At 45.3% G+C, this 27,759-nt stretch overlaps 1 protein-coding gene across 1 annotated transcript; it reads left to right on the top strand.

Moving 5' to 3' along the window:
* Positions 1-426: 426 nt before the first annotated feature.
* Positions 427-24,129, top strand: LOC308647259 (butyrophilin subfamily 1 member A1-like; the record flags this gene model as incomplete). Its single annotated transcript, XM_081291340.1, has 9 exons — positions 427-673; positions 4,085-4,195; positions 4,591-4,872; positions 5,534-5,753; positions 7,435-7,532; positions 15,717-15,737; positions 17,305-17,325; positions 22,397-22,423; positions 23,573-24,129. 9 exons carry the CDS (start codon positions 427-429, stop codon positions 24,127-24,129), a joined length of 1,584 nt encoding a protein of 527 aa, XP_081147466.1.
* Positions 24,130-27,759: the final 3,630 nt, after the last annotated feature.

The raw sequence follows: 27,759 nt of genomic DNA, 5'->3' as shown, positions 1-27,759 counted from the left end.
CCTCATGCATTCATTGACTCAGTTTATGCCAATGTAAAATGAGAACCACACTCTGTAACTTTGCAGGTTCTGTTAGACCAAAATTGATGCACACGGATTTGAATTCAGTTCTTGGCCCCTGGGAAAGCACACCTGAAGGACCAGGTCTTTGCACCCTTCCTCACATCCCGTGTAACCTCCTAAACTCACCTTGCCTTCCAGCGTCCCCTGCTCACTAGCTGGCCATGGCTCGGTGTGTCCATGAGCTGATCTTCTGCTTTCATCACACAGTCGCAGCCCCGCCTGCCAGCCCTTGGCCATGACACTTTATCTTCCTGATTTCCAGGACAATTCCACGTGATAGGACCTCGGTCACCAGTCATCGCTGTAGTTGGAACAGGGGCCGAGTTCCCCTGCCACCTCAGCCCCTCCACAGATGCCCAGCACATGGAAGTCAGGTGGTTCCATGGCAACCACTCGGGCCTGGTGCACTACTACAGGGACTCCGAGGACTACCTGGAGCAGCAGCGGCCAGAGTACCATGGGAGGACTGAGCTCCTGAGGGAGAACATCACCAGAGGGCAGGTGGCCCTGAGGATCCACCCCATCTGCCCTGCAGATGAAGGGGACTACAGGTGTTTATTTGTAAGCTCCACCTATCACAATGAAGCACGGTTCCATGTGGAGATCACAGGTGAGCCTGTCAAACAGAAGCTCTGATTGAGTTTTTATTGATATTCTGTTTTATCAAGAGCCAGATTGATGCCATCCTGTATGGACAGAGTTGGGCAAAGCTACACAAATGCTAGATATGATGCCAAGAAAGGTAGAGATGTGAGGCTCTATTTTTGTCTTTCTTATGTTTTAACAGGAATCTATTTGCATCTCCGCATGGTCAACATAATTCCATGGAGGGAAGTGGAGGGATTCTAGCGTGCCTCATTTCTGATGGGTCCCAGAAGCCCACACCCTGGGCTTTCAAACCCCACAAGGAGCCAGACAGAGGGAGAGAGACTCCACAACCCACCATCAGGCCTGAGTTCAGTGCACCTCACTTCCATGCACATCCAGCACGATCCTGGGTGGTCTAATGTGGTGCTGCCCACCCTTGCCTTCTGGTTTACTTGGGCCCTGCATAAGTTCATGCCTTTCTGTATTGCTCCTGCTCAAATATGAACCCCAGGAAAGTGTCTGTCCTGCCAGGTGAAGGAGGAAGGAAGGGCCCAGCTTCAGTGAGAAGCTGAGCCTGGATTAGCCCCCTTCACACACATCTTAAGGCCTCAGAAAGAGTTTCTGTATCTCCCTCCTCACAGGGGACCTCATGAGAAACCAGCCGCCACCATTGGAGGGCGTTGAGCCTACTGAGCTTCTGAAGCCAGGGCAGGTTGGACCTGCTCATCTCCTGTATCAAACAGGGGGCAGCCCCGATGTTCCACTCCCACAGCTTCCCCAAGTCAGGGCAAGTGAAGCTGAGCTTTCCACTCAAGCACAAAGAACAGGTTGAATGCTGAGGAAAACGAATTGGAACTCATGTCAGCCTCCTATAGGGCACTGTTGGCATGGAGCACTAGCTATAGCAATGAGTTCCACTGGGCTCCTTATCATGCTCTGGGTCCCCACTGGGCCCAAAGGGGGTTACTGACTTCCTCGTGTTCTCTGCGGGTGGAGTGCTTGGTATTTCAGTAGGTATTGAGTTTAGGATGTGACTTTCACAGCACGCTGCACATGGTGAAGCCAGAATTCATGAAGGGCCAGGCCTTCCCAAATTATCACAGGCCCTGGGGTCCATCACGGTATAAATACTGCAATAGTAAGTGACAAAATGTGTTTCTAAACATGAGATGCTTCTCCAAAAAAAGGCTTCTCTGCTGCCTACTTGAGGCAGCGACCCTTGGCACACCTCCAGGCAGGCTGCAGTTTCCCTCATGTCCTGGTGATGACAGTGGGAACCATCACTCTGAGAACCTGCTGTTCTCTTTACTTAAGCCAGGAAAATGAAATAGCCTGTTTCTTCACCTCCTCCCAGTGAGCAAGTCCTTTAGCCTGTCTAAACCAGGTGTCCTGGGTCACACCCACTGGACTCCACACCACGCAGCATGGTGCTGGCTGCTGCACCAGGTTAGGAGGCCTCACCAGAGCCCAGCTCCAGGAGAACCGCAGGTCCTTGGATTGAGCCTGTGACCCTCTTCTCCAGAAGGCCTCAGTGTCCTGTGGTGGTCTAGGTTGTGTGGTTTCTGGCCCACATGTCTCCACCTGCTCCTCCCTCCTAGAGGAGTGAAGTTTGGTTCAAGGTCAGAAATCAGTGCCTGCTGGAGATGTCATCCATTTGGGCAGCCCCAGCGTACTGTGTGTCTTAGAGAAAAGGTTCTCCTACACCTTGAGTTTAGTGAGACCCCACGCGGTCCCCCATCTTTAACCATCAGTGGGTGCTGCAGGTGCAAATCTTTGCAGAACCCCAGCCTTCAGTGAATTCTGAAGCTGAGTTCTTAAAGCCAAGGCTCATCCCTGTCCCACTCCCCAGCCAGCTTCACAGGAGCACGATCCATGGACTAACATCTTGGGGGAGCTGCAGGCAGATGTTGAAATTCTCCTCTAGGAGAGAGGAAATACCACTTAAAGCCTTGGTGTCAAGTCATATCCTCAGTCTCTTTGTACTAGCAAAAACCATGGGTTTCCTCCCTGGATGGTCTCAAAGTTAACATTTCAGATTCTCAAAGTAGGTAACACAGGGGACAGTGGCCTGACTCAGAGCACCACCTTACTCTCTTATCCCCAGAAATTCTGGCACCTTGACGCCATGTTTCTACAAAGTCCTGCTAACTGAGCTCTGTATTTTTAGAATATATGAAACACAAGCCCATCTTTATTAAACTCACGAGGACACAGCCAGTGATGAGACACAGAGGGACGTGTTTTCAAGTGGAAGGGCCAGGAGGGACAAGTGGAAACTACCCTCTTTTCCTTCACTAAGCAGCCCTGTATGCTGAGCTGTATGTTCTTATTATAGAGCCCCAGCTACTCCCTGGCTTCTCCAGCCCCTGCGCTGAGAGTGTCACCCATGTCCTAGGGAAAAGGAGCTGGTGTCCCGAGAGCTGAAGCCACTGGCTCTGCTGTACTGCTCCATGTCAGCACAGGAAATGGGGTCCCCCTCCCCCCCCCCTGCTGGGCCCAGCAGGCGTTCCCCACTGCTTCTCAAAGCCCTCAGCTTCTGAAATGACCCTTTCCTGTTGAGACACTGAGGTCCCTGCTGTGAAGGTCACCATGGGCTTGAACATTCAATCTTCACTCCAGATGCTTGTTTAGGGCCCAATTAGCAAGGCCTCAGGAGGTGACATGAGAGGGTCATCAATAGACTCTCAGGGCTTCCATTAACAACTCACCACAAAGGAGTTTGCTTGAAACAACAGAAGTTGTTTATTTATCTAGATTTATTTACATTTCTGGAGGCCCCAAGGCCCCTGGGGAGAGCTTCTCTTTCTGATCCAGCTTTTGGCAGCCCAGCTGTCCCTGGGCTTGTAGCTTCACCACCCAATCTCGAACTCCACATCTGCATGGCTAATGTCCCTGTGTCCCTGGGTCTAACTTTTTTCTCTTGTTAAAAAGTTGCCAGTCATATGGGATCAGGACCCACCCTAATCCAACTCAACCTAGTCTTTACCAATTATCTGAAAAGATCGTGTTACCAAAGAATGTCACATTCACAGGTATTAGGGTGAGGACTTGACCATGTCTTTATAGGAAACCGAACTCAACCCACAACAGGCGGGTTGGTCCGGGTACATTTGTTTGTATCTTATTATTTCTGTTAGCTAAGATTGTGATTATTCACTAACCTGCAAACGAGTGTCCTATAGCAGAGCTTCCTACCTCAAGTGCAGGGGTGTTGGGCACAGGTCTGCCGCAGCAGCTGACCTGTGAGGTTCCACAGTCCATTGTTGACCTTGCACCCACCATGGCATGGACTCCTTCTTCACCACCAGGGATGATTCCCAGCCTCCCTGAACTGCAGCCACAGCTAGGCTTACCTTGCCCAGGTCTGCATGGTCCAGAGTGGCAGCTGCTGGGTCCAAACTGCTTTTCACATTTAGACCTAATTGACACTAAGTGACAGGCAAGTCCTTGCCACAGTTCAGCCAGGCACGTAGTGCTCGGCAGCCTGTGCAGCAAGGGATGGCCACGCTGATGGAGGGCCCCGACCATGTCCAGGAACATAGTGGTGAGCTCCTCTGAGAAGAGCCAGGATGGAGGCCTGGAGGCCAGATGTGGGGCTCCCTCTGGGTCCTCAGCACCACCAAGGGCAGCTGCACAGGCAGCTCTTGGATTGATAACGTGTTTGGTGTCCAGTTTTCAAAATAACCAGGTAAAATGATTAGTATGGCTTCAAAGGGTGGAGAGGAAAATAAAAAAGACAATAGGGACTCGTATGTTAAATGTTGACATGGGTGATTTACTTTATTCCCCCTAAAGTCTTTTGTGGTCAGTATTTATTCATTGATTGATTGATTGATTAGTTTTAGTCCCACTCCCAGTTTACAAAGATGACCAGCAGACGTAAGTTCACACCACTTGAAGTGGCTCAGAACTTGAAGAAGCTGCCTCTTCACTTTCCAGGCTCGGGGTCAACCCCTCATATTCATGTTGAAACTGACGATGCTGACGGCCTGAAGCTGACCTGCACATCCACGGGGTGGTATCCAGAGCCCGAGGTACACTGGGAGGACTCTCTGGAGCAGCACATGACCCCAGCCTCAGAAACCAAGATGACAGACGGAGATGGCTTGTTTGAAGTGCAAACCTCCATCATGGTGGACAAGAGCTTGAGTGCAAATGTGTCCTGCTTCATAAGGAACCCGGTCCTCAGCTCTCAGAAGGGAGTGTGTGTCTCCTTAGCAGGTCAGTGCCCTCCGCATCATATTCTTGAGATCTGGCCATTGAGAGAGAGGGTGTGGCTAGCAAAGGCCCGCCACGGACAACCCAGAAGGATGCAGCCATTCACCAGTTTGCAACTCCTCCTACCCAGAGAGCTAGGAAAACATATCTTCTGTTCTGTTTTATAATTCTCTCCATGGCAAAGAAATGCCATTGGTTTATTTCACAAGAATATGAATGCCTGCCTGTGTGAAGGCATTCAGAGAGTAAGGGAGCATTGTAGGACACTGCCAGTGCTCTCCTCTGACCATCCAGCCCACTGCCCAGGGAAACCACTGCCAACAAGTGCAGTGCAGTTGACATTGATGAATTGAGGGAATCCTCTCCGTGTCGTTTTCCAGCTTTGCAGATTTGGGTGAGACTGACCTTCCTGTTCCCAGTGCCCAGGTGTTAGGGAGCAGGAATGAGAGGGGTCTCCCCATAGAGTGTTATGAGGTTAGCTGATGCAGTCATGCCACTGGCACAGAAAGACCCCACAGGCTCTACACCCTCCCACAGTGACTGTGCAGGCATGAAGTCTGCCCAGATGGTTCAGTGCACAGTCCTTTAATAGGAAATGTCTGGATTTGAGGTCTGCAAGTCTGCAGAGGTGCTCCTGACACCCCATCTGCTTTGGCTCCTGCAGGGTCACCTTTTGCTACCTCCTCTCTGCCCACCTGCAGGTCCACAGCAGGGCTCTGGACATTCACCCTCCTGTTCCATCCTCCTCCCTGTACCCAGCTGGATGCCACACCTGCATGTTCAGACATTAGCATCGTCCCCTCTGGGAAGTCATGCCTGAGGCATTTGTACCAAGTTTCCCACTCAGTGTGCGTGACTTTGGTCATGCGCTTCATCGTGGGAGGGTAAGCCCCTGAAGACACTGGGCTTATTTCATATTCCTCCTCCTTATTCCTCTTTCATATTCCTCCTTCTTAGAACAGTACTAAGGAAGGACTTTGGGTCAACACTCTTTTGTGCCTTAGTCTGGGAAGTCACATTTGTTTGAAAAGTTGGAATCATGAAGAAGACAAGCACTAATGTCAGAGGAGTAAATTACTTTTTTTAAAAAAGTATTAATCTTAATAACATAAGCTCAGAGGACAGCAAAGGAATGGAGCCTCCTGCTCAGAACTGTACAGTGGAGAAAGGAATAAACATTTAACAGGAAATGATGAGCTGGGATTAGAGCAGCAAAAATTATAGTAATACAGAGTTTTTGAAAATGAAAATGTAGAAGATAAAACAGAAAAAGAATATAGTTCTTCATATTTATGTTGGAAGCAATTACTATATAAGTAATAATTTCCCAATTGATTCATTTATAAGCCTTTTGCTAAGATTTTTGGATCAAGGTAATCCATCAACAATAGTGTCCTAAGGCCTGTTTTGAACAAATCTTATTAAGTAAAAGGTGTTGGCAGTAAAGGTCCCCTATGTAAGGTATGACAGGTGACATCGATATGCACATGCATTGTGAAGTATTGCCTTAATCAAGCTAATTAACATTCATCAACTCACATATTTATTACATTTGGTGTGTAGTTAGTGATGTACTCTCTTACAGAATTCCAAGTATACAGTGCTTTATAGTTAAATAGAGTCCTTCAATGAGTGGCCTTGATGCCTCTCTTGAACTGACCCATTGTTAAAATATTTTCCCAATAGTCACTTTGAACTGCTGGCCATGGCCATTCCAGAAGAGGCCCTGAGGGGAAGTAGAATTCTGTTTCTAGAATCTTGAACAGGAAACCTATTTGCCAAACCATCACAACCCCTCCTTGATCCTAGAGAAGCTCCCAGGACTCCTCTGCATTGTTACTAGGATCACAAATACATATATGTAAAAGTTAATTGCATAGAGAGGCCTCGTGACAAAGTCCCTTAGGAATGACCTAGTAGAGGGGGAGAAGTGGACAGAAGGAGAAACGTGGTGCTTTTGAAGATATTACTTATTAAAAAATAATTACAAGTCACAAATACAGAGATGCTAATGTAAGTTAAATAATAATGGAAAGGTGGTCAATGGGGAAGAAGTCAGAAAGAAGGAATTGGTCTGGGTGTTCTGTTGTCCAGTAGAGTGACGATAGATAATGATGAAGTACATGGTAGTTTTAAAAAGCTAGCAGAAAGGTTTTTGTATGTTTTCAACAAGAAGAAATACTATTTGAAGAGAGATGAATGTTAACCCAATTTGAACACTAAACACTGTATATGTGTATCAAAACTTCACTTGGCACCCCATAGATATGTAGAATTTTGTGTTGATTTTAAGAAATGTTCTTAGTACCTAGGTAGCTGATGAATTGGTTTTGTATCTTCACTGGGTTTAAAATTTCTTACAATTTTTAAAATAAATCCTCTGTGTCTCCATACCTCTGGGGTCGCAGGGCAGCAGGAGTCTCTTCAGGGTCCCTGATTCCTCAGGATTACCAGGAGAGGGGCCTGGACTGGGAAACTGGGCCCTTCCTGACAGTGTTCCCAGAAGGACATGTGGTCCAGGGACCCTGAGAGAGTGTCCTGTTTTGCAGAGGGCTTGTTCCCCAGCTCCTGCACCTGGATGGTGGTGCTGGTTGTGCTCGTCTCTGTCCTGGTCCTCGCTGCAGCCATCTGTGCTGTGTTCCTGCTTGCTAGGAAAGACAAAGGTAAGTGGGGACAGACCGAAGGACTGCTGTGCAAGAAAGTCAGGAGTGGATGAGGGGCAGTCTTCAGAATTAAAACTGAGAAAGAATAACCTGAACAGGAAACAGAATTCACCTCCACCTTCTGGCTTGCGTCTTTCTCAGTTGACAGGTTTCCTGGTTGAGGCAGCCACCTCGTCACCAGAAGTATGCGTGTGTCTGTGGGATTTTTTTCAGATTCAAAAACTAGAACCTCCTATGGATGTATGTGTCTGTCTGTTTGTCTATTTATCTGTCTCTCCATCCAAAGATGGCCAAAGGCTATGGCGCTTTCTCTTAGCAGAACCCCTTGGTCAGCTTTAGGGCATCTTCTCCTGTCCTCAGAGTGCCAGTGTTTTCTAACTTTGAAAGGTGCATGCTGGATCAGGCTCAGGTGACTCCTCTGGGAACAGTCACAGGATTTTGACAGATTTAAACTACACTCACGCCAGGGCTGCATGCGCCTGCCTACCTTTTCCCAGTCTCCAAAGAAAGCATCTCCTGAGAGAATTCATTTCCATGCCCCGATTTTCACTCCAGGTGGGCAGTGCTGGGATTGAAGCCAACTGTTGGAAACCTGGGTAGCCCAGGGAACTGTGCAGGATGGGAACCAACTGCTCATCTGTGGGCAGTGAAGGAAAAACGCTTCTCAGAAAGAATCACTCCCAGGAGGGCTGGAAGAAGAGCTGAGGCCTTGCCTTCCAGCATGTCCCCCAGTTTGTTGGAAGGTTTCCCTCCATCAGCATCAATGCCAGTGCTGTCCAGACCCTGACCAGCCCTCCTGTAGGACCAGGATGTGGCTGCGTTAGACCCCTCTATTGACGGATGCTCACCCCATTGCAGTATCCTGAAGAGCCAGCTGCACGATTTACTTTTTTTTCTGTTGCCCTTTTTTTTTTCCTGCACCCTGCTCTCTATAGTTGGGGAAGACAGGAATGTGGACATTTCTGGGCTCCTTCAACTACAGATAGGAACTCTGTGGGGACCTGATATCTAACTGGATCTGCAGAGCTCTTGTGAGCTGAAAGGCAGCTCCCCCAGGCCCCAGTGAGTCTCACCAATCAATCCATCTTTTTTTTCTTTTCTTTTCTTAGGTCTACTCAAGACAAAGCATGGTGAGTTGGCTTAGTTTTAACTCACAGAACCTCATCCCCCCATTATGTCTCTGGAACACATTGTCCAGCATGAGAAGGTGTGGGAAGTGGGAGAGCTCAGAAAGTTCCAAGGAACTCAGGCCATCCGTGTTAGCAGCAGATCAGGGAAAAGCATGGGTGAGGACGGGCCACCTGCCCAGCTTAACATGCCTGTGTGCACACTTCCAGCAACATCTCCAAGGGGCAGCTGTGCTTTGGCAGTTCCAGAGAACCCAGGCAGAATCGCCATACCACACTGCCTAGCAAGTCTAGAGCATAGGGTCTCCAACTTGGGGGTGCCACAGGTTCAGCTGTTAAAAGTGCAGAGAGCTGAGCCCTATGCCAACTTCTGGTTCAGCAGGTCCAAGCTGGTCCTAAAAATGAGGACTCTATAGGCTAATGTGTGACGCTGACATTGCAGGGCCAGGGACCACACTGATGGTTTAGGAAAATATTGAGAAGCATTTAAACATCAGAGTTTAAAGTCAATGTATTAAAACTCAATGTAGGAGAATAGTCCAAAGTTGAGGAATGGGTCAAATCCAGCAAGAAGACAAGCAGTTACCAAGTGTGTCCACACCTGGGTCTTACCTACCTGTGGGCCTTACAAGTAGAGAAGAAGATGTAAGAAGGAGAAATAGACTGAGATTTATTTCTGAAAAGAGGACAATTTATTCTGCTTTGATTTTAAAATCAAAAGAGCCATTTGGAAACTCCAGTTTCACTCACTTGGTTTATTTGGACCAGGTAAGTGCACCTGCTTCATCCCAAAGATTACGATTAAGATGCTACAAGCTGAAGATGAGAACCTTTGGTCCTGCTGCTGTTGCAAAGACGTCCCTGGCAGAGCAGGCTGGCCCTGGGGGAGGCACTAGGCTTACAGGGTAAAGCAGTTCTGAGGGAATTAGAGAGGGGAAGCACTGTCCTGTGTCCTAGTCCAGGGCTCTGGAGGGCAGATGATGAGCTTGATCAGAAAAGCAGGTCTCCAGGTCTCCAGAGCAGGCAAAGATTTGAGGTGCAAGTATGATCTCTGCAGGCCACTTCTCAGGTGAAGAGCCCCTCCAGGTGAGTAATCATGGGTAAGAATCATCAATACTACCTGAGCTTAGAAACACGATGTTGGAGGTAAATCTCCTTTGGGTATTGACTGTTCCTCTATCTCCAACCAGTTAATAATATCAGAGAAATTATCCTTCAGACAGTTTAAAATTATTTAAATAGAGAATGCCTAATGCTTGTGGCAGTGTTTCCCCCAGGGAGCCCCATAACCCAGAGAACTCTCCTGTACCATAACCCATAACTCTCTCCTGTACCATAGTGGACACTCAGAGAAGGGGTGAGGGAGAGGGTGCTCAGGCAAACCCATCTGACCCATCCCAATCTGACATGGATGGAATCACAAGCCGAGATCATCTTTCCCTGTCAACTGTGGCTCTGAGCACAGCCACATCTCTGAGCTCATGCACATCGAAAACGTAAATCCCAACTTACACAAGTCATAGACTTTGGTGGCCTGTGGAATAATGAACTGTCAGGATTTTACTGCCCAGGGCCAAGTACCTTTTAACTTGGGCACATATTTGTTTTTAAGATAGGCTCAAGGGACACATGGTGAGTCATTCATAAATTCCACTCTCCTAAAGTATTTGGCTACAATTTAAAGGCCAGGTGATTTTGAAGGACAGATTTGAGGAAGGAAATATCAATAAATATCAATGGGGAGTTTGGGATTCTTAGTGTCCCTAATGAGCTTGATCAAGCATCCCTTTGCTTTGTTGGATTATTATCTCTGTTATTCCTTCCAGGTTGTAAATATGACTTTGATTCCGAGGAATAAAGAAACTGGTTGTAGAAACTGGGCAGAATGCTAAAGGAAAGGTTGCAGTAAATCCATAAAATCCTAGAAAAGGATCCAATCTGAAAACAGCCCCCCCCTCCACTATCGAGAGCTCTACCAATGCTTGCTGTTACCACTTCTTGTTTCTTGCTCATTATTTTGCTGGTTTTGCTTTCTTACTCCTTTCCCTGGGTTTGAGAAGAAGGAAGGCTCCCTAATTGTATGTGAAGTGCCTTCTTTGCATTTGCCTCTCTGTGCCTGGAGGATCCTCTCTAACCCTCTGGGGTTTAGAATCCTTCCCCATGCCCACACACCAATAACCAAAGAATCATTGCTCTTTATCATCACCAAGTCACACCCTATGAAGTGCTCAAGGACAACAACATCTTTGCAATGCCCAGGATTTCTTCCAGTTGTGGCCCTGGAGATGGACTGTCTGGTCCAGGGCATCCTGACTCTTTCCACTCTTTCCACACCTACTCCTGCCCAGGGCCTGGGACCCTGTCCCTGTCCCTTAGTGCTCAGGTCTCACAGAAGAACCAGATGAGTTCTTTGAGGAATATCTTACAGGGAGCCCCACAGAAAAGAGCAGAAACCTGAGGCAGGGGTGGACACAGGCCACAGGGCAATGGCCCTCCACAGTGCTTTGCAAGTCTCAGAAAACCACCTGGGGATGATGAGGAAACACCGTCTCAGCAACTCTTCTGCCTTGTCCTCATTCTTATCTCATATCTGGCTAATCTTTTATAAAGTCATGGCTTGAAAGAATCGAGTCAAGATTGCTTCTCTAGCAAGTCTCCCAGACTTCGATAGCTGTGGACTTACCTTTGTTTATTACTTATCTCATTTCATACAGAACTGCTAATTAAGCAGAAAGGTGAGTACGATTTCTTTACATTTTGGAGGCAAACATACTGTGGAAAAATATTTGATATATTAAAGTTATGTTACAATTAATTTAGACATAATAATCATCAATTATTTTAAAGTGTATTTATGTCATTTATCTGCTGAAATTATCATTGATAATATTATGAATTGTAGTCACACAGACATTTTAATTTTAAGATTATCACACTGAAGCATATTCACTGTGAATATCTCAGCTTATTAAATGATTTTATTTTTTTAAGGCCACATAAAGCATAACCCTAATTCTAACCATAACCCTAAACCTGGATGCATATTCTTGGTTGGCCTTTTCTATGATTGTTTCTAGGTGAATACATCAACAACAAAATTCTGATTAATTTTCACCTTGATTTTTCTTGTGATTCAGTTTTAAAATTTTCCCTTAATATTATTTTTGCTTTATTATGTTGGGAAATACTAACCAAATGTATCAGAATCAACTCTGAACTTTTTTAAAGGTTTTTTCCTGATCTTATGTAATAAAATTTTAAAAATATCTGAAACGATTGACCCATTTATCCATATTTTAATGATTTTTCTCACAATATATTTTAATTTAATTTATTTTCTTGTCTCTTTCAACCTTGTTATTTTTAGCTTTGTTGAGGTATCAGGACAAATAAAGCTTGCATATATTCCAGCTGTACAAGGTGGTGTATACCTATAGAGCTGTAGCTCTCCCTGCTATATCAACATGTCATGGCTAATGTTCTCCTCTGTCTCTCCACATGGTTTTGAGTTAAAGTCCATATTAGTCCAGGTGACTTGGTTCTTTCTTAGATTCACTGGCATGAGACGGTTTCCATCACTTCACTTTGGGTGTATCTGTCCTTATGGGTGAAGTGACTTTCCTGTGGTTTGTGTACAGCTGCGACTTGTTTCCAATGCCTCCAGCCACTCTGTCTTCTAATGAGAGGATTCAACCCCCTTGCACTCAGGCAGTCAATGGCAACAGGGCTTGCTACTGCCATGGGCCTGTTTTCTTACTGGTTTCTCCCTTTTCTCCTCCTAGCATCTGTGATTAAATGATTTTCTCCCACAGTATTCTAACTCCTCACTGTTCGATTTTTGTGCATCTCTTATAAGTTTTGCTTTGTGGTCCCTGTGAGGCTTACAGAAAACATAGTTTTAACAAACTATTTTAAGCAAACAGGAACCTAAATGACCACAAAGAAATGAACTGGGCAGAATGAAACTCAACATCTTAACTCCATTAACCAACACACCTCTTGAAAGCATATGTCACGATTTTTATCTTTTTATATTATGTGTCCTTTGACCATTTGCTGTGGCTATGCCCTTACTTTTAATCTGTGTCTTGGCTTCATGTTAAGACTATAGAGGGATTCCACACGTAGTTACCATGTCTTCACACTGTCAACACAGACCTCGGGGTCCCTGGTCGCACCCCACTTGGCTGACACACGTAGCTGCAGCCCTTCTCCATCAGCCTCTCCATACATCTCAAGTGTGTTGATTTTTCCTGGTGATCTTTCCTTTGGAGTTATCATTTGCTGGGGCCCCTGAAGAGCTATTCCTGTTTGGGAATAGCCACCTCACTGCTTGTGAGGAAAGGTGGGGCCTGGTGCCTCCTACTTCTCCATCTGGCCAGTGTCTCTCACTGTCAGCTTTGTCCTTTATAATATTTGCCCTCTTGTAGGTCTTTGGACTTGCTTTTTTTCCATCTGGAACTTGTGTGTCCTTGTTTACCTCCAGGTTAGCCCTGCCTTCCCTCCAGGAGAGTGGTGACTCTTTGTTCCCCCTGGGGTGGGATGGAGCCCTCCCCGGGCTCCCATTCTCTTGCTTGCCCTGTCACCTTGCATGTTGGTCTGTACAGGTGACAAGGTGGGGCTACCTCTCCTTCACTGCTAGACCTGGTGGCCTGCTGAGTTTCTGGCCCTTGGCTGACATATAACTAACTGTTGAGTGGAAGAATGAATCTTTTTTTTTTTTGAGGCAGATATTGATTAGCATGTTTTTGAATCTATAGACATATTTAAGGAGAAATGACATATAATCGATCACTTAATGTTTCTCAAAATTATTTTGTGTCTGGCTGATGAATTTCATGGAATAATTTTTAAAATTCATTTTTAAAGTGATTATTGATTTATATATTTTTATTCATTCTTTTTAGTTATACATGATGGTAGAGTTTATTTTGACATATTACACATACATGGAGAATAACTGCCCATTCTTGTGGTTGTATATGATGTGGAATTTCACTGGTCATGTGTTCATATATGAACATAGGAAAGTGATGACTGTCTAATTCATTCTACTGCCTTTCCAGTCCTCTCTCCCCTCCCTCCCACCCACTAATCATGGCCCGCCTCCCACCCCTGCCTACTGTGAGTCAGCAACTGCATATTGGAGAGAACACTAGGCCTTTGGTTTGGGGGTATTGGCTTCTTTCAATTAGCATGATAGCCTCCAGTTCCATCCATCAAATCATATAGGATAAGAGAAATATGAAATCCATTCTGTTTATTAGTCTCAGGTTTGAATACTCTGTAACACCTAATTTTTCATATAATCTGTTATTCCTGGCAATTAATATTGTATAGTGACTTGGTCATACATTGGCATGAGCAATTTGGTACGTGCATTTGACAAGCTTCCTCTGGGCCACAGAGAGTCCCATCTGAACAGTCAGGTCAAGAGCTGCCTAGGAACGTGCCAGCCCATGGGGGACCAGCCAGACTGTACAGGACCTAAGAAGGAAGAAGTGGTGGTTCCAAAGGGAGTCTTTAAGTTGTCCATCTTGCCATAAAGGGACATATTGGGACTGGCCAGTGGTTGCAAGGGCACCGAGGATTACCTTTAAGAATGTCAACACAGAACCAGGCAGATGAATGGAAGAGCAGGGAATGGAAGAGCCAGGTGTGGGGGTGCACACCTATAACCCCAGAAGCTCAGGAGACTGGGGCAGGAGGATCTCAAGTTCAAAGCCAGCCTCAGCAAAAGCGAGGCACTAACCAAGTCAGTGAGACCACATCTCTAAATAAAATACAAACTAGGGCTGAAGATGTGGCTCAGTGGTTACATGCCCCTGATTTCAAGCACCAGTACCCATAAAGAAGAAGAAGAAATTAGAGGAGGAGGAGGAGGAGGAGGAGGAAGTCATCAATACAGAGATGTCCTCTGCTGAGACAGGGTCCTCTTCTTTCTCTTTTCAAATCTGCACCTGACCTGTCTTCAGTGCTTTAGTGCTGGGTAAACCAGAGGCTTCGAGGAGATGTGAAAAGATGTCCCCTGGGTGCAGAGTGGGAGGCTGCATTTCCTAGACAAATTATGACCCCAGATCTCTATTAATAAAAGGTTCTGGAAGCCTTTCTGAAGGACTTAGAGTGAGATCAAATGAGAGTGATTCCTGCCTAAAGCAAGTGGGTTGTATGTCTTCCTACAGCCAGCAGCAAAGGTGTAAGTGACCGTGTGCTATGTGGCCACATTTGGTCAAATGCTTAACTGCTGTTTTGAGAAAACATGAACTAGGTACTACGAAACAGAGATTATTATTGTGACACTTCCGAAGAAGCTTCTGAGGTTCTGTTTACCCTTGATGTCTGAAATACTCCAAATGTGAGGCAGATGAATGGAAGAGCAGGGAAATTCCAGATATCTTCAACTGTTTATGTAGGAGAATCAGCACAAAGTGGAGACTGAGGTAAGGTCCAGCCTGGAAGACCCCAGGCTTCAGGACGGCTAAAGAGCCAGGACTCTAAAACACTAAGATGTGCATCTGGAAACACTCTTGCTGTTTCTGGAGCTCCCTAAGACATGTTGTTTATGTAGAATGCAAAAGGCATCCTCCTTCTTGGTCCTCAGAATGAAGCAAGCCCTTCTGGAAATACCATCCAGGGCCGGCTCTGCCCTGAGTTATTTTATTTGCTCCTGGTCACTTGACAGGTCTTCTCCTCTTTAATGCTTTGGTGATGAATTGAGTACCTCAAAGTTAGTTGAGGATGGAGAGTTTGTGACTAATTATTGCCTGTTTTCTCAGCAGGAGAACCTCACCCGAAACTTTAAAGGCATAAAGGGAAACTTTTTAATATTCTGTTCCATATAAATATATTCACAGGTTAAAAAGTGTTTTTCAGTTTGTTATGATTTCTTACGCAGGTAATATGAGTTCCTCTCTGTGTCACACACACTAGAACACCCAGCTTTGGTCTCAGGTTCTCTGTTGTCAAATGGAGACCAAATCCTGGGATGGACTGTCTGTGGTTAAGAACAAGAGGAAATTTGTTAATATTGGGTTTTTTTGTACTTTTTCATATATAGAAGAAATAGAACAAGAGAAAGGTAAGTGACATTTATTTTTGACCTATGCAGTAGTTTAACATATACACAATTGATATTTGTGATTGTTGCAACAAAACCAAAATCCATTAGTAATTCCTTTAATCACCTAAAAATAATGTCTGGGGACAATTAAACCAATATCATGGTAATTTGAAAGGTCTGTATTGAGCATTCATAGAAGGTAGACAGTCCTCGGCAGGGATGGGGGAAGGCATTGGTGTGGAGCTTCAGCCCTTCCACCTCCCTCACGCCCCACAGTGATGACGAGTGACTCCTCCCACAGCAAGAGGAGTGAGCCCATGGGTCCTGCTGAGGAGGGGCCAGCCAGGCCAAGGAGCTGAAGAGCAGGGACGGGGAGTGAGAGGCGGTGGTGAGGAAGGAGAGGGCTGGTAGCAGGGACCTCCACAAGCACTGCTGTCCAGAGTGTGCCAGCAGGTGGCCTGGTCAGAGGAGAGGGACATCAGCCCTGGGACTCTCTTTCCCAAGCCCAGGCAGAGCCAAGCCCAGGCAGCCAGCACGCAGATCTGGTTCCAGGAGAGAATGTTACCTGAACGCTGGCCAAGAATTGAGAGGCCGAACGGATCTGCGCTCAGGTGGTACTGCGCATGTCACATTTTCTTGAGGGCAGAGAATGCATTATACGGTTAGGTGGGAGGTTTTCTGGAAGAAAGCTAAGAAGGAATCCACTCAGAGACGCTCCAATAAACAAACAGCCTAAAAGTCAGCCGATTATTTGGTATTCAGTATTTGGTATTAAAATTCACAAATCAGATTTATTCCTGAGCCATTATACAAATCTAACAGTGCCTAATCTATTGAATAAAAACTGTTTCATTGAAGGAAATAAATTCTGTGTGATTTCTGTGGTTCCTTTTAATTTATTCATCCATTCATTAATGTTGGTTCACATAGGAGATAAATAAGTGGTGATTAGACTTTAATGTGTATTAATGGGATCTGAAATCAGACTGTCCTGTTTAAAATTATTTCAGTACTTAAGATTTCCAAGATCTTGCAGAAGTTTTTTAATCTCACTCAGCTGCATTTTTCATTTGCAATTTACCTATGATAATGCTATTGAGGTGATATCATTCACACTCAAGATTAAAATTTTGCATATTTAAAAACCTGAACACATATTACAGATAATGTTATTCTTACTACTACCAGAATCATAGCTATTAATTTCCAGAGAAAGCATGATTTTATCTGCTTTACCAAATTCTGAGATCCCATGAAATCAAAATGAATCTATGGCGTCTATTTAATCCTCACTCAATTATTTCTGTGAAATAATAAATTAGCTTAAAAATTAGTTTAAATTACCATGTAGGCAACAATGTATCCTGGGCCTGAATATTCTCCTCTCACATGCTCACTGCTCTTTCACTGACAGAGCTGGTCTACGGCCCAATATATTCATAAAGTATTTCACTACATTGAGCCTCCCATGACCAGGGATTGTTGACCTGTGCATGGTGATAATGAGTTAAGGGTCATCAGTTAGGTGAATTTGCATTTTCACCCATGTCAGCTAATTTTTTTTTCCCACTTGTTTGTTTTTCAGCTGCACTCCTGGAGAAATGTGGTAAGTTTTAGTTAGCCATTGCATACTGAAACTCACCATTCTGTTTTAGGAAGATAAATCTCTTGAGGTGCTCATGAATATGATGATTTCACCATTATCCAGGATATGGTCGCAGAAAGGCTGAATTCATGAACCTGGGAGAAGTAGGAATCTAGTCCTTAAATTATGTTGGGTTCCAGAGAGAGTTTCTTCTTTGTCCACTCCAGTGTCCATTGCCCCACGTCTCTATAACACTGTTTTGCTCTCCCAAGTCCACACTCCATCCAAATGCAGCCTACCACTGCACACACACACAGCCAAGTGCCCTGCCATTGCTCATCCTAGAGCCACAGAATGGTCATTGTCTCTGGAGGGACTGGGCCTGCTCCACTGCACATAGTGCCACTGCCAAGACTCACAGCCCCACTAGAGGAGACAGGCCATAGGGTCCCAAATGGAAGAGGCTCTGCCTGTTCCTAGGGACTCTGAGCCTCAAAACTTATCAAAAATATCCTGCTTCAGCTTGGGATGGCTGTGTGGGTGCCATGCCCAGGGGTGAGGAGCCTGCTCCTGGGCTTGTGCCGGGGCCTGTCAACTCTTCCAAAGAGGGCTCTCCATGCTGCCAACACATAGAGATTTGTGTGAAAGCAAAGAAACAAGAACAGCATGGTGGGACTGTTTCAAAGCATCCCACGCTGCCGCCTCCCCTTAGGCACCAGACAAAATGCCACCAGGTTTGCCAGGAGTTGTTCACAATGGTATTTGCAAAGTTGTCCCTGCTTCATCTGACTTTGGAGGGAACTCAGAGGAAGATTCTCTGCCTAGCAAAATCTTCTTCCATAAGGTAAGCTTCTAAGTACAGCAGTGCTTCAAATGGGCCTGTGCAAAGAAACCCCTCATTGGATTTAGGATGACTTCAGACATATCCTGTTCTTTAAGCCTTTATTTATTTGTTTGTTTATGTTTTCCAATAATTGTGACCAACTCATTCATACAGGGTAAATTAATACTTGGTTTTAATTTAAAATAAAATCAAATGCATTTTTTTGGTTTTAGTACCAAGGACGAAACCCAGGGGTGCCTAACAACTGAGCCACATTCCCAGTCTTTTCTTTATGGTTTATTTTAAGACAGGCTCTCACAAAGTTTCTTGGGGCCTCCCTAAGTTGCTGAGCCTGGCTTTGAACTTGCTATCCTCTTGCCTCTCCCTCCAAAACCACTGGGATAACAGGTGTGCACTACTGTGCCAGGCTCAAATGCATTTTTAAAACAATGCAAACAAACTGCCCTTGTATAAGAAAAAGAAAAGCATCATGCATGGAAGAAAAAAGCTCATAACTATAGTTTATGTTACTTAAATTGGTCATATTATATTAATCTGTTTTATGCTCCTATTATAGAATTCCAGAGACTGGTATTTCATATGTACCTTGATTTATTTAAAGCACAGATTTACTTCTTACAGTGGTCCAAGGTCATGGCACCAGCATCCTGTGAGGGCCAACTTGCTGCATCATTTCATGGTGGAAGGTAGAAAGGCAGAAGAGTTCATGTGCAGCATAGAGAAGGGAAGGTGCCTCGCCCACTCCTTTATCAGGAACACTCCAAAGAGAACCAGCTCACACCATGATTGTGGCACTAACTCATTCATGAGGACGGTTCTCCCATTACAGAATTGCCCAGTAATAGTTCTGTCTTCCAACACAGCTGCATAGCAGATTATTTCTTCCACATGCACTTCCAGGGACATTCAGACCACAGCTTTCCATGGTGAAAATTTCTGGTCCCCCACATCTATGTCATTCTCCCATGCAAAATATATTTATTCCATCTCAATATCCTCAAAGTCCGAATTTTTTCTATCACCAAAGGAAAAGTCTAAGGACCAGAGTCTCATCTGAATCAGACACAGGGAAGACTCCAGGTATGAGTCACATGGGGACAATACTTCTCCAGCCCAGAGCCTGTGAAATCAGCAAGGTTCATGATTCCAAATATAAGGAAAGACATGGGACAGGTATACTTTTTTCCAGTTATTATATAAGAGGGAAAAAGGAACAAAGGAGTAACAGATACCAAGCCTAAAACTTCACTGATAAAATAACCTCTAGCTGGGCACAGTGGTGCACACCTGTAATCCTAGCAGCTCAGGAGGCTGAGAAAGGAGGGTTGTGAGTTCAAAGTCAGCCTCAGCAACTTAGCAAGGCATTATGCAACTCAGTGAGACCATGACTAGAAATAAAATAGAAAATAGGGCTGGTGATGTGGCTCAGTGTTTGATTGCCCCTGACTTCAATTTCTGGTACCAAATAGTAATAATAAATAATAATAACAACAACAACAACAACAACATTAAGATTTAAAGCTGGAAGATAACATAATTTCTACTGCAGATTGATGGAGCACATTGATGGGCTTCCTCATGCCATTATCTTCATGTGACTATTATTGTGCTTTGATTTTCTCTGTCCTACCTCTACCCTGGCTTCTCCTTCCTTCTCTTCCCCCTCCAGAATACTTCCTCTTCTACTTTCAGCTCATCTTTTTACATACAAGGCATTAAGATCTTTTTTTCTCAACATACTCACCATGATGCTTTGCTCTGTCTCGATCACAGCCATTCTAACTGGGGTGAAATGGTTTTTCATGGTGGTATCGACCTGCAGTTACTGATGACTAATGATATTGAATGGTTTTTTATTTTGTTTTTTATTTTAAAAAACTTGAAAAGGAACTTTGATCATCTACTCTGGAAAGATGTGGGGACCCATGTCCTTAGCCCTGTCTTCAGGGCTGACAAGGACTTTGAGGGTTTACAGAAAGGGGACTGAGGTCCAGTGTGAAGAGCTCACACAGCTGGAGGCTTTGCACAGCTGCCAATACAGAAGGTCTTGGTCAGGTGTGCCCTGCCCATCCTTATCTCAGGCTGGTCCCACAGGGCCTTGTCCAATAAGGAAGTTGCTGTTGCCTGAGCTGGGGAAGGTGGGGTGGACTCCACTCTTCACATGAGGTCCATCCATCATCCCTTTGTCCTGGAATTCAGGATGACTTTGGAGCAAAGAAGGTTGGTGTAAAATGCAAGCAGAGAAGCTGAATCTTTAGTCCCCCTTTTAGCCCCCCCACAGACATTTACAGGACAAAGTAAAGAATCTAAGTCCTTGTCACCATCTTTCCTGTCCTCTGCCCATTCCTCAGTCCTGAGGGACCTCGAGTGTTGGCCAGTCTGGTCAGCAGGTTCTTTGTCCCAGTGCTAAACTGGTCTTTAAACAATAGCTGGAACATAAAAGCAAAAAGGATCAGAAGTTAAGCCTGAAAGTGGAAGCACCATGATAAATTATAAAGCGGAATACAAGTGAGCCAAAGTCTGAAGTTGCCAGTTAGGCTTCTCTCCTTTTAAATGGTTCCACAAATATGGGCTACTAAAAATATATAGTTGGGATCATATTTTCTTGTTTTTTTTTTTTTTCTAAATACAGGGCCCCTGTCCAAGCTATTTGCTCCACCTTCTCTGTGCAGGAGTCTGGTGGAAGGGCTTTGGTGCCAGGCAACCGTCCGTGAGAACCCCTTCTCGGCGACTTGGGGGCTTTACTTAACTTCTGCTAGAGCTTCCACAACTGCACATAGCGTCACATTAAAAGGGCTTCTGTCTTCCTCTCAAGTCTCCCTGCATCCCTGTTGTCCGACTTCTCATTCCTCCTCGTGTTATTACATTGTTGAACTTCCCTGCTGAGTGTTCAAGACCAAGTAGGTGACGCCTGTGCTGACCCCTCTCCTTCTACTGCTCAGTAAGTTGATATTTTTCAGGCCTACCCTTAGAAACTTTTGAGAAGCCGGCCCCTTCAGTCTCTTCCTCTACTAGTTGTGTCATCTGCCAGAATGGGTCAAAGTCTTGCTGACCACATGGGGCTTGCCTTGAACTGTTAGGGACATTTCCCTCCCCAAAGACACTCCTCTGCAAAATGTTTGTAGATAGCTTCCTAGCCTCCAGGGTCCTCTTGGTCCCCCTGACTGGTAGGGTAGGTGACTCACTCAAGTGGCGAGGCCCTTAGAGAGGGTCCTGGCTGACCTTGTAAAGCAAGATCAAAAATATTTGTTATTTTTCTTGGCCTTTATAATCTCACAGATGAGAAATATAAATAATATTTACTTGTGTGTCTGCTTTGATCCAAAATAAGAAAAAAAAATTAAATCCATAACAGAAAAGACTAGGCCACTAGTCATTATTTACAAAAATAAATAATATTCAGGCATTAAACTATGCTTGTTACTTTCGTGGAAAATATGAAATAAAGTTTAAATGAACAGAAAAGATGATGAAGTGGCATTATTGGATGGTCTTTTTTGCTGTTATGAATTAAAATATAAATAAAAAGATATTTTAACATTTTGTATCTAACTATTGAAAATATAATAGGATTGATTCTCTCTCTCTCTCTCTCTTTCTCTCTCTCTCTCTTTCTCTCTCTCTCTCTTCCCTCCCTCTCCCTCTCCCTCTCTCCCTTTTTCTCTCTAATAACATGAATACATACTAAACAAAAATAATTGCCATGAAGAACCAGTGCATGGCAGTTTCTGACACTAGATCTAAGAAGCAGGTTAAGTGACCTCCAGGGCAGACAAGCTCTGGCTCTCTGTGTGCCCTGCATGTGTTCTGGGCAGCCAGCCCATGCAGTCCTGAGCCCAGAGATGCCCTGTGTGGTCTGAGGCAGCTAGTTTCTTCAATCTCTGAGCCCAGAGATATGTTCCACATATCCAGTAATGCCAAACAAGTCATATAAAATTAAAGCTAAGGATCAAATGTCTCAGAATTTTGTAAATTAATATCTTTCTACCTGTTTGATTTGTTTTAGATAAAATTAACAAAGAGCTTGGTAAGTCCTGTGTCTCTATCATAAGGTAAATTATAAATGTGTCCTGTGACCACTTAGAACATTTACCTCTTCCTATTTGCTGTTGCAGAAGAAAGAAAATTCCTTGGAGAGCAGGGTAAGTGAAGCCAGGATTCCCAATTGATGTGCCATGTACCATTACCTAAAACAGCCCTGTCCTTCCCTGTCACTCAGTTAACCTTGAACATCTTCATCAATTGCAGGTCTGAATAAAATCCGAAAATTTGCAGGTAAGTGCAAAGTGATTACTCTGTGGAGAAGACTGACTTTGTGCTTGCAATGCCATCTGAAGTTCCATCAGTCCCCCTGTGAAAAAAAAAGAGAAGTGTTTTCCCTCCCCATCTCTAGCACACATTTGAACTGTCAACATAACCTGATTCGGGGCTTACGTTCTGTCCAGTGAGCACCAATTTGCTGACTGGGAAAGGTTTCGTTTTAGAAAAGACCACAGTGCATTAGCTGTGCAAACAGAGGTAGCATGGTGTCACCTCATCTGAAATAACTTTCTAGGTAAGTGAGAAATCAGTCCTCTCTCTGTCCTGACCTCAGCAATTCCACAGCCACAAGACTGTCTAGATCAAGCGGACTGGTGAGATGGGCTGGTTTCCCTTTCTCTCTTCTCCTGAAGTCTCAGAGCTCTCACGCCTCTCAGGTTCCCCTGATCAACCTGCACAAACACCACCATTTCTCCTTTTAGAAAAGAGAAGGTGGAGAGGGCTGCCTCTGTGGATCCAGTCCCTGCCACCCCCACCGTGGGTACCCTCTCATCTGTCCGACTGTCAACCCTCCACAAGGAGCTGCCTCTGAACATGCCCTCTCAACTCTCTCCCTTGCCCTCCACTTTGTCCAGAGGCCCCGTTCCTGAAGACAGGCTCTGGTGGGGCCTCCCTCCCTCCGAGTGTTGCCTTTCTGGCTGGGTCCTCTGCCTGCTCACATGCCCACCGCCCACCTCCCGCTGCTTAGGCCCTCAGGCACGCTCTGTCTCTCTGCTCTGCATGTAAGGGCCTCCACAGCCACCTCTATCCCTTTGAATCCACCCAGGTGGGCAGGGTAGACCTTGCTTAAATATTGAAGAAATATCCTGATATCTGTACTGTTGTTACCTATGTCAAGGCCCTAACCATGGTCGTCCCAACCTATCACCAGTTCCTTTGGAACCTGTGATGAAACACCTCACGTCTGTTGTAGAGATGAAATAGTTCAGGGATAGTTCACACTGAGTCAGAACCGTTTTGTGTTTTGATGTGGAATGGCCTCATGGGAAATAGATCCTGTGCTTACTTATGAAAAGAACCTCAAGTGTGACCTGTTTTTGCCTTGTCTTACAATCTGGATGGTTCTAGTGGAAGTCGTACCATTAATTCTCCTTCCTTCTGCAGAAGACATAATACTGGATAAAGACACTGCTCACCCTTACCTTGCCGTGTCACCTGATGGAAAGTGTGTGAAATCCGTGACCAAAAAGCAGGACGTGCCTGACAAACCTGAGCGATTTGATACAATGCCAGCCGTGCTGGGTCAGAACCGTTTCTCCAGTGGCAGCCACTACTGGGAGGTGGAAGTAGCAGGGAACAGCAAGTGGACTGTCGGGATCTGTGTGGAGTCAGTGAACCGCAAAGGACAGTACATCTCTGCTAAGACCCAGAGCGGGTTCTGGACCCTGTGCCTGAGAGATGGCACGTACAAGGCCCTCTCTGTCTCCCACCACGTTCTCCAGGTCACAGGGCCCCTCCTGAGGGTGGGCATTTTTCTGCAGTATAAAGAAGGGTTGATCTCATTCTACAATGTGACTGAATGCACCATTCTCCACACTTTCAAAAGCGAGTTCACTGAGCCCCTGAGGCCGTACTTCTACCCAGAGCCTGCTGGTGAGAAAAGTACAAATGGCCTTACCATTGTCACGGTGCCAGCCGCATACCCCGCTGTCCCTCTCTAGAGCATAGTGGTTATGTACTCATGGGTCATAATGACAGTCTGGGTTGCCATTCCCAGAGCAGAGAGCTGCAAGCCACAAGAAGCCAGGCTCCCTGCAGACATTTGGGAAGACTCAGGATGCCTTCAGGTGCTCTGGCTGCTGTCCCTCCCCCCCTCAATGAATGTGCTTCCTTCCATCCCCTTCCCTGCAGAAAGAAAAAGCTCTGCCATCCTTCTTAGACTCTGAAAGTGCTTCAGGACTGTCCTTGGTAGGTCACTGTCACATTGCCTAATGTGCTTTACCAGCTGACAGACTGTTTCTGTATGAGCAGGAAGTGGTGAGGTTTCCCAGACGAGAGTCCGACTGTCGTTCACTGTAACAATCGTCACTTTTCTTGAGCAAATGCAGCACTGAACGCCACAGAATGGAGTAGAATTGAATTGCCCAGAAGGACACATGCTCTCCAGGCATTTCTGTGCAGCTCTGTGTGTAATCCCAGGGCCTTTAGGTCGCATGATCATGCAATCAGATGCAGGCCATGATGTCTGCCTCCAGCCTAAACCCTTGAGCATCTGCTGTGTTTGTTGCCTGTCAGAAAAGACACAAAGCCTTGCTCACAGAAGAGCTAGAAATAACAGAAAATGAGTTTAGAGCAACTCAAACTTGCACACTTTGCTGACTGAAGAATCCATTTGAAGAAAGATTTGGTTATTTCTCATAATGTTAAATGTGTTAAATTATTACTACTATAATCAGTAATTTCACTGCTGGGTGTTATTCTAGAGCAATAGACACTATGAGCCAAAGATCTTCAAGAATGTTCTTAGCAGCTATATTACACACAACTGAAACTAGAAATTAATGTCCTACATGAGAATCTGTAAGTAAACTTAAATCCATTCATAGCCCAAAATAGTGTTTGGAACTGAAAAAAAAATGAGACACTGAAATATGCAATATGTAGATGATTCCCAGATATATTTTGCTAATCAAAAAAAAAAGGCAGACAGAAAAAAAAGAGTGCACATCTCCATCTGTATAAAGTTCTTCAGCAGGTAAAATAAATATCTTGTAAAAAAATAAGTAGATGGTTTTGGAGGTGACTGAGTGGGAAGGGTCAGAACTTGAGTTTCTTTGTTTCACTGTGTTTTCACTGTTTTCAGTGTGGTCAGAGTGATCCTTGCTCCTGTTATTGGTACCCTTGCATAGATCTTCCTCAGTGAGTAACAGCCATGCTCCCAGAATCCAGTGGAGTCAGTGTTAAGTGCATCCCAGTCACATCCTGCAGTGGACAGCAGGTGTCCCCTTGGCCTGCTGGATAACTCACTGTGAAACATGGTAGCGCCATGCCGTGAGGGCACTCAAGCAGTTCCGTGGAGAGGCCCCGTGGAGGGAATTTTAGGCCTCCTGCTCATATCCATGTGGATGAACCAATTTGAAGTGGACAGTCTGGCCCCTGTAAAACCAGCAGCATCCAGAACTTCACAAGAGACTAAGAGCCACAGCTACTCAACCATCCTCAAATTCCTGAAATACAGAAATGACAAAAAGCTTGTATGAGAAACTATCTCTGTTAATGGACTAAACTTTAGGATGATTTATAATTCTGCAATCTACACAACTATTAATTGAAGAAAAAATGAATTTTAAATTATAATAAAGAATCCTTTTAGCAGGTTTGCTTTGCAGTGTCATGGCTTAGCCCATTTACACACACACACACACACACACACACACATACACACACAAACATATACACATATATACATATATATTTAAGGCTTACTTTAATGCCTTTACTTTAAATGAAAATGAATAAATAAGAATGAAGCAAAATGGCAACTGAAACTCCAAGTTGAACAGATATCCATTATTTTGGTCAGTTTTTCATCACTGTAAGCAAAAGACCTGAGAACAATGTAAAGGAGGAAAAGTTTATGTGGCTCTCATGGGTTTCAGAGGTTCGGTCCATGTTCAGAGGACTCGTAGGTAGGTCTGGGCCTGTGGAGAGGTAAGTGTCATGGCAGACTGGCACAGCAGAGGAAATCAGCTCAGGACATGACAGCCTGGAAGGAGGCGCACATGCGCGTGCACACTCACACACACACACACACACACACACACACACAAACACACAGAGCGCTTCCCACCAGGGCTGAAGTATAGATCCACTGCTTAGGTGAGGCTCTCTAACCTAATCATTCCAACTCTGAACGTTCTTGCATTGTATCACACATGAGTTTTGGGAGAACACCACATATTCAACCCATAACATTCATGCACCAAACTATCTTCAAAAGAGCTAAAAAGAAAACAAGTGAGAGAAGGTGGTGCTCTTTTTTAGTATAACAGAAATACTTCTTGAAGTGGGCAGGAAGGAACGAGTTGCCCAAGTCACCCGCCCCAACTCCTAGAAGCCCAGCATGGAGAGAGATGCCTCCCCTTTCAGGGAGGAAGAGAGAATAAAGTTTGGGGCTTAGACATGAAACCCAGGCCCAGGCCCACTACAGTAACCCCCTGTGTAGGCAAGGCTCCACCCCTTCTGACAGGCCATTCCCATGGACTTAGCCTGGAACTTCACTAGGCCAGGCAGCTGAAGGCCTGTACCCCTCCACCAACCTCAGAGGCTGACCTGGGAGCAAGACTCCACTCAGTGATCAGTTAGGCATGAAAGACAGCAAAAGCTTTGTCTAAGATTCTAGTGCCAGCCCTGTCTCGGTGAGACAAAGCACAGAAGGCCCTGTAAACAGGCCAGAGTGCAGATGGAGCCTCTAGACCCGTTTAAGACCGAGATCTGCTGTTATCGTTTAGCTATGAGCTGTCTCTGGAAAGGTCATGTGTCAGAAGATGCAAGAAAGTTTGGAGGAGAGATGATAGGGTTATGAGGGTCTTAACCTAATCAGTGCATTAATCCTCTTGAATGGATTAACTGGGTGGTGACTATAGGCAGGAAGGTGTGGCTGGAGGAGGAAGGTCACTGCCTTTGGGGTTTATATTTTGTCCCTGGTGAGCCAAGCTTAGTCTCTTTGCTTCCTGAAACCCATGTTCTGGCTTGCTTTCCTGTGACACACTTCTGCCCTTATGTTCTGCTCATCTTGCATACAGAGCAATGGAGCTGTCTGTCTATGGACTGAGACCTCTGAAACTGTAAGGGTCAAACTTTCCTCCTCTAAAAAGTTCTTGTCAGGTCTTTTGGTCACAGCAGCCAAAGAGCAGATGCCACTTAGCACTACTGGCACAGACTCACAGTTCAGTGTGCATTGCTCCCAGCCTCAGAGGGGACCCAGGTCATACCACCTCCTCCTAAGTCTGTGCAAGCCTCTGTGGCTGGGAGACTTGGCATATCCCAGTTAAGCACCAGTGTTGGTGGCCAAGGCCAACCTTGGGCAACGCAGATCTCAACAGACAACTGTTCAGACATAGGACTCTAGAGTCACTCTGGCACAAGGTGGGAACTTTGGGATGGACTCGTGTGTGAGCCTGCACCACATCAGCTTCAGTGTGGGCTCACCGTACTCCTGAGACTTCACAGGTCATTGCCATTCTGAGAGGCAGGTGTGACCTAGCTCAGCATCCGCTGGGTAGCCAAGTGACTGCCTTCACCAACATTATCCCGACCTCAGGCAGCAGGGTGGGAGAAGACACATCTTC

Source organism: Spermophilus citellus (genome assembly GCF_964194105.1).
Source record: "Spermophilus citellus genome assembly, chromosome: 1".
Lineage (NCBI taxonomy): Eukaryota > Metazoa > Chordata > Mammalia > Rodentia > Sciuridae > Spermophilus > Spermophilus citellus.
The sequence above is the reverse complement of the archived record's forward strand: the minus strand, read 5'-3'. Positions and strand labels throughout refer to the sequence as shown.